We start from the raw sequence: 6,830 nt of genomic DNA, 5'->3' as shown, positions 1-6,830 counted from the left end.
TTTTTAGTTGTCTATTTTTAGAGCATCATCTGACCGTGTGATAGATTTTCTGAGACACGTGTCACCAGATTCTAACAGGTTTGCACGGTGGAAGGGTGCAGCCAGGCTACACCCAATTTTTTTTCCTTGGTTCGAGCCTCAAAAACACATTGGCTCCCAGGCATTGGAGAGGCAAGTCTGCCTCGAGTGCAATCCAAACCAACTCTGACTCCAGACTGTAAAATTCAACGTCTAGGAATATTTTGCGTGCCAGTCGGGTTTGCCTGCTAGTGTAAAACTAAACAGGTCCATTGTGTCAAAGAGAGAGAGAGTTACCTACGGGCGCCTGATGTGGGAGTTAGGTCAAAGCATTTACTATACAAGTTAGTTTGCTAGGAGAGCCTAGGACTGTGTTTGGCTGGAAAATACACAGGAATGGGATAATCTCATATCAGTTTCTAGAGAACGATTCGGTCTGTTATGTGTTTGAGGGAGGACGGGACTTTGATTTAGAGACACCAAAAGTGGAATGAGACATGTAGGAGCCACCGGTCAATTTTCTTTTTCTCCTTTTCTTTCTTGTTCCTTTCCTACGCACCAAGATGCCCGCACGGCTACACACGAGGGCGGCGGCGGCGGAGATCGCCCACGCAACCGCACACGACATGGCCGGCGGCATAGATCGCCCACATGGCCGCACACGGCAAGGGTGGCGGCAGAGATCGCCCGCATGGCCGCACACGGCAAGGGCGGCGGCAGAGTTCGCACGCACGGCCGCACGCGGCAGGGCCGATGGTGAAGCTTGTCCACACGGTAGCACGCATCGAAGCCAGCGACAGGGCTCTCCTGCATGGCAGTGTGCGGTGGGGTCGGCGACAGAGCTCGCCCACACGGTCGCACGCGGCGGAGCCAACGACGAAGCTCGCCGGCCACCCTCCTCCGCGGTACGTGTTGGTTCGTGTCCTAGGTGGGACGGACAACTCCATTGAAATTTTGGAGATGAGGTTACCCCGAATCTTAAAAGAATATTCTCACGAGAGATGACTTTAGATAGGTTAGTTCATTGGGTAGAATAGAGTAAAAGGGTCTATTTGATGCACCCAGCTAAAATTTAGCTATCTAAAATTTTAAAGTAAAACTTTTTTTAAAATAAGAAACTGTGGAGCCACGCTCCCCAGCAGAACTATATTAAAAACAGCGAATAAAAAAGGAGTTACAGGGGGGTGTTAGACAAACCTTAAAAAACAGCACTACCTATTACAAAGAATTTAGCCACTGGGAAATTACATGCTGAAATTTGGGTTTGAAGCGGCAGAAATGAAGCTTAACTTCATTTACAAAACGTTGCTTCCAGGCAGCTGGCGATGGAGGTTTCCCATTGAAAATGAAATCATTTCTTTCCTTCCAGATGCACGAGGTAGCAATCATAAAGAGGTCCATGAAGCACGGGATGTTGAGCTGAGCTTTCTTCTGTATAAGCATTTGGAAAATACTACCCTGGACAGACCATTGGATGCCAATCATAAACCATCTAGTAGTAGCCGTGGAGCACTAAAAAAACAGATGCATAACGGTTTCATCAACATTATCATGGCAAAGTGGACAGGAGTAGCCTTCTTCTAGGAATTTCCCTCTTCTTTCAAAGTAAAACTTTAGCTAGCTAAAAGTTTTCAAGCTAAATTTTAGCTGGGGTGTTTGAATGCTTCAGCTAATAGACTCAACTAAATTTTAGCCGGCTTTAACTAGGTAGAAATAGCTAAATCCAACTAAACTTTAGCTGGGCTATTTAGATGCCTGCAACTAAATTTAGCCGGCTAAAGTTTACCTAGTGCATCAAACACGTCCACTGTTGTATCTTGACACTCCTGTTATTTCAGTTTGCCCATTTGCTAGATGCTGCAGCCCATACACATTCAGCCACTTTGACAGCATTCCACGTAAATAAACGCAACGTAGCGCACGCCTACCTCACAAGCTCTCCGCCCACGCAGAGTCCGCAGAGTAACGATGGGGTCATCGCACGTCGCCGTGGTGGCTTTTCCCTTCTCCTCCCACGCCCCGAAGCTCCTCATGGTCGCGCGCGCCCTCGCCACCGCGGCGCCGTCCACGACCTTCTCCTTCATCTCCACCGCCGACTTCCTGGCGTGGCTTGGTATCGCGGCGGTCCCGGGGAACCTGCGCTTTGTGGAGGTGCCGGCTGCAGGAGGCGACGATCAGGGAACCATGCCGTGGCGTCGGATGGAGCTGTTTGTCGAGGCCGCGGAGGCTGGTGGCCTCAGGCAGGCGTTAGAAATGGCACGCGCCGCGGCTGGGGGCGCCATGGTGAGCTGCGTCGTCGGGGACGTCTTCATGTCCATGGCCGCAGAGGCCGGGGTGCCCTGGGTCGCAGTCTGGACGGGCGGCCCGTGCGCGCTCCTGGCACACCTCATCGGCGACGCGATCCGCGAGGACATCGGTGACCAGGGTACGACCGATTCTGTTGAAATTATTCGGCTCGAGACCTCGAATTGCACGCGCTGCACTTTGCACAGTGACATGCTAATACTGTTGCGCCGCATGCAAATGCACTTGCAGCCGCGAACAGGGCCGACGAGCTTCTGACCTCCCACCCAGGCCTCGGGAGCTACCGCGTCCGCGACCTCCCCTTCGGCGGCGTCGGCGCCAGCGGCGACATGCACCGTGTCATGAGCCTCCTCCTCAGTCGCCTGGCGCAGCGCCTGCCCCGCGCCGCCACCGCCGTCGCGCTCAATGCCTTCCCGGGCCTCTTCCCGCAGGACGTGTCCGCGGCCCTCGCCGACGCGCTCCCCAACTCCCTCCCCATCGGCCCCTACCACCTCCTCCCGGGCGCCGCCGCGCCAGCCGACGACCCCCACGGCTGCCTTGCCTGGCTCGCTCAGCGCCCCGCTGGCACCGTGGCGTACGTCAGCTTCGGCACGGTCGCGGCGCTGCCACCGGACGAGCTTCGTGAGCTGGCCTCCGGGCTCGAGGCCAGCGGCGCGCCCTTCCTGTGGTCGCTTCGGGAGGACGCATGGGCGCTGCTCCCGCCGGGGTTCGTGGACCGCGCCAAGGCCAACGGCTCCGGGCTCCTGGTGCCATGGACGCCGCAGGCCGCGGTGCTGCGGCACCCGGCAGTGGGCGCGTTCGTCACGCACTCCGGCTGGGGGGCCGTCGTCGAGGGGATGTCCGGCGGCGTGCCCATGGCGTGCCGCCCCTTCTTCGGCGACCAGCAGATGAATGCGCGTGCTGTGGCACGCATGTGGTGCTTCGGCACCGCGTTCGGCGACGACACGCCGATGACGAGCGGTGGCGTGGCGGAGGTGGTGACGTCGCTGCTGACAGGGGCTGAAGGGGCCCGGATGAGGGCTACGGCGCGGGACCTGCAGGCCAGGGTGCTCAAGGCGTTCGGGCCCGACGGCGGATCCTTGAACAACTTCCACAATTTTGTCGAGGTTGTTTGTGCTCGTGTGTGATCCACAAAGATGACGCCGTAATGTCACCAGAGAAAGTTATACGAGGAGGTTGCAATGGAACATAGGAGATCACAAGTGATTCTTCTCGTCAGATGGAAAACTACTAGCTCGATTGCAACTGTTGGAATAAACGTGCTTGGCCTCATTGAGAACTCCAATTATTTCGGAATAAAATCTTATAAGGCAATGCCGCAGCTTGCATGCCGTGCTCCGATGACCACAACCTGTCGATACTAGAAACCGATTCTACCCATGTTGCAAATCACATCCGTATGAGGAAAACAATCCCTGAATTTTCAATTGGTTGATCGGCCGCTGAACGTGCGTTGGATGTCGCACGTAAGCCAGATACGGCACCGTCGCATTCCAACTATTTCCAATAAGCCTCAAAGCCATCCATGTTTTGCCGGTGTATGATTGTGTGAAGATTTAGTTCCACCTTACTAATTGAGATAGAGGATGATATGCTTAAATATAAAAGCTCTCTCTACTCCATGTGGAGGAACCGAGGAAGATAAGGCAGTTTCACATGCGCGTCAGCTCGCCATGCAAAGACTTTCAATCAAGTATGGTGTTGAGACGAAAAGGACAGCGAGACTGTTAGAATGCAAAGCCTTCTTTGCGATCCCGTACTGGAAAAGGACAACGAGACTTTCACACAAGTCATGGTGTTGTTCCTGTTTATGGTGTTTGGTTTAATTAGTATTATATTAGTATGTTTGAGAATTATACATGGTAGTCCATGCTTTAATCATGATTTAATTATTCATACTGTGAAATTATCTTTTTTTCAACAATAATTGGGCCATTGTTTTGCAATGGATTTAAATAACTAGTGTCCACGAGATCTGTATGCAAATCGGGGGAAGCATCAGTTACACTTACAATCAAAGTGTGTCAATTCAATTTGCTAAATCTGAAGGCTACGCAAATGAATAGAGACAAATGGCAATCAACAAAAATACAAAATGAGTCACTAACTACTACATAATATACTGGCAACCAAATTTACACGACTCAGACGAGGAGATAATATTATTATTAATCCTTTTTAAATTAATACTTTAAAAATAATCTACTCTAAAAATGTTTAGAAAAAGTAGCAGTCAAATTGTAATATATGTCCAAAGTAATCTAAAATAGAGCATTCCCCATACAAGCAGCTGAAGATTTACGTACGGGTACGAACATCTCAAAAGACTATAAACCAAACTCAACAGGGCAATACGCATGATGAGGTTGACGAATACAGTTGAGTTCCATAATACCTTGGTGCATGACTGAAAAGCTAGCCGGAACAACAATATGCCAACACGCAACAAAAGTTGTATCCGTTGAGATGGGGGAGCCAGCAGGAGGAGTGCCGGCCGCTCACGACTCACGAGAACGAGAGGCCAGATCCACGGAGCTTCTCTTCCATGACGGCGTCCAGACGTCCGGCCATCTCTGGCGCCATGTGGTTGGCCCAATCTCCTGCTTCGCCCCTCCTGAAGTAGGAGTCATTAGCGAAGGTGCCTTCCAGCACCACTCCGACGGACGCCGACGACGAGCCTGCTGGCCTGTTGACGTCGAGGTAGGTTTCTCGTCTTCTCGAAGCTGCACAGCGTCACGATGTCCATGACGACCCCAGCCGCCTCCTCATCCTCCGAGAACGGCTGCCCGACGAACTGGGCAAGCTTCCTGGTGCCGCCGGCTGGGTCGCGCAGCATGTGCTCGGACCTCAGGAACAGCACCGTCTCCGGGCTCGCCTTGCTGGCATTCCAGTACCCGAGGACATGGTCCAAGATGGGGCCGCTCAAACCGCTGCCGTCGCAGGCCGGCTCGAACACGTCGAGGAACGACAGCCTGGGTTGCATTCTCCTGCCGAAGTGCCACATAGAAACCACCATGTCCTTGGGATCCCTGCATATGTAGACGATCTTGCAGCAGTCGGGGGTGGCGGCGATGGAGGAGGGCAGGAGCGCGTGGTGCATGTGCGTGGCCATGAGCCTCGGCGACGGCAGCGCGTCCACCCGGCTCCCCCACCCCGCGGCGAACAGCTTCTCCATGAACGGCACGCAGTCGTGCGGGTTGAGGCGGAGGAGCGGGTGCGCAGCGTCGTGCGCCGGCGGGTGCGCGCCCCGCGCCATGGTGGCGAACGCCAGCGCCTTGAGCCACGTGGTGCCGCACTTGGGCGCCCTCGCGAGCACCACGTCGCCCCGGCGTGGCGCGAAGAGCCCGCGCTGCACGGCCATGATCCTCGGCACCCACGGCGCCAGCAACCCAGCACCCAGGTGCTCTGGTAGCAGCGCAGCCGCAGCTTCGGGTTGCTCGGGAGCGCGGAGGCCAAGCTCTCGTACTCCTTCACTCGGGGATCATTCTTCTCGGTGTCCGCGTTGGCGTCGCCGGTGCCGGCGTTGTTGAATGGCAACGGCACTGGCCCGGTAACGTTAAGCACGATGGTGCTAGCCATGGTACGTACAGTACGTAGCAGGCTGCTGCTAAAGCGCTCTGCTAAGGAGAGCAGAATCGTGATATGGTTTCCCGCAGCGTATCAGCGTCTGGAATGGTCAGCGTGCTCCCTGCTGATTGTTGTGCGACTGATTAAAATTGTGCGAACGATCAGACATCTCCGTAACATTCTCTTTTAGAAAAAAAATCATTTCCGCATGATTTCTTTATTGGTTGGTCTCGTGTGCGTGCCATTGTTTCAGTTTTCACGTGGTCCAGCGCATGTGGTGATGGTATTCAAATAAAATATACTTTTGTAAGCTAGATGATATGTATGTAAAAGTTAGATTAGCAAACTTACATGTACAAAGTCTCATTGATAACTTATATAATAATAATTGGTTTGTATAACTTATAAGTTAGATTAACAAACTTATACTTTCAAGTCAACATTGATAACTTATATTACAATAACTTGTTCAAGTCAACGTTGATCTTACATTATAATAACTTAGATATATAACTTAATGAACCACTTAGATATAAAGTTAGACGTATAAGTTATATTCAAGAACTTAGGTATACAAATTAATATAATAACATATTAGCAGAAATATAAAACTATGTATGAAAATAACCATGTGGTATAACTTATAAATATGTCAAAAAAGAAAAAAAATGGTAGAAAGAAAAAAAAGAAACATTCACAGGTGCAGCCATGGCACGGGACAAATCCGACCAGCATGCACTAAAAACACCCGCGTGTATGGATATTTGCATGTCACGGAATGAGGGGAATATATTTGAGGACTGAGTAAAGAAAATGACGAAAATGAACGGCATGGAAAAGGGAAGGTACGAGTCTGCGCAATAGCGGTCTATTGTTCGCTGCAGTAGAATCAGGTCAACTATCGCTGAAATGGAATTGGGGTTTTGTTCGCCTCATCACAT

The 6,830-nt window shown here is 51.9% G+C and overlaps 1 protein-coding gene and 1 pseudogene across 1 annotated transcript; one reads left to right on the top strand and one right to left on the bottom strand.

The window, feature by feature from the left end:
- Positions 1-1,759: 1,759 nt before the first annotated feature.
- On the top strand, positions 1,760-3,644 carry LOC136547155 (anthocyanidin 3-O-glucosyltransferase-like). The gene is made up of 2 exons (XM_066539125.1): positions 1,760-2,443; positions 2,554-3,644. The coding sequence occupies exons 1-2, from the start codon at positions 1,987-1,989 to the stop codon at positions 3,447-3,449; spliced, it is 1,353 nt and encodes a 450-aa protein (XP_066395222.1). The 5' UTR covers positions 1,760-1,986; the 3' UTR covers positions 3,450-3,644.
- A 1,183-nt stretch (positions 3,645-4,827) lies between these two features.
- LOC136544536 (cytosolic sulfotransferase 8-like) lies at positions 4,828-5,901 on the bottom strand (annotated as a pseudogene).
- Between the last annotated feature and the right edge of the window lie 929 nt (positions 5,902-6,830).

This window comes from Miscanthus floridulus, chromosome 3, assembly GCF_019320115.1.
Source record: "Miscanthus floridulus cultivar M001 chromosome 3, ASM1932011v1, whole genome shotgun sequence".
NCBI lineage: Eukaryota > Viridiplantae > Streptophyta > Magnoliopsida > Poales > Poaceae > Miscanthus > Miscanthus floridulus.
Note: the sequence above shows the minus strand (reverse complement) of the source record. Positions and strands in the feature narration are given on the sequence as shown.

What these genes read in the sequence shown, in the direction of transcription:
- LOC136547155 (XM_066539125.1), top strand. Translation starts at nt 1,987, where the DNA reads ATGGGGTCATCGCACGTCGCCGTGGTGGCTTTTCCCTTCTCCTCCCAC. An exon ending in CGAGGACATCGGTGACCAGG is followed by an intron (nt 2,444 to 2,553) that starts GTACGACCGATT and finishes ATGCACTTGCAG; the next exon opens with CCGCGAACAGGGCCGACGAG.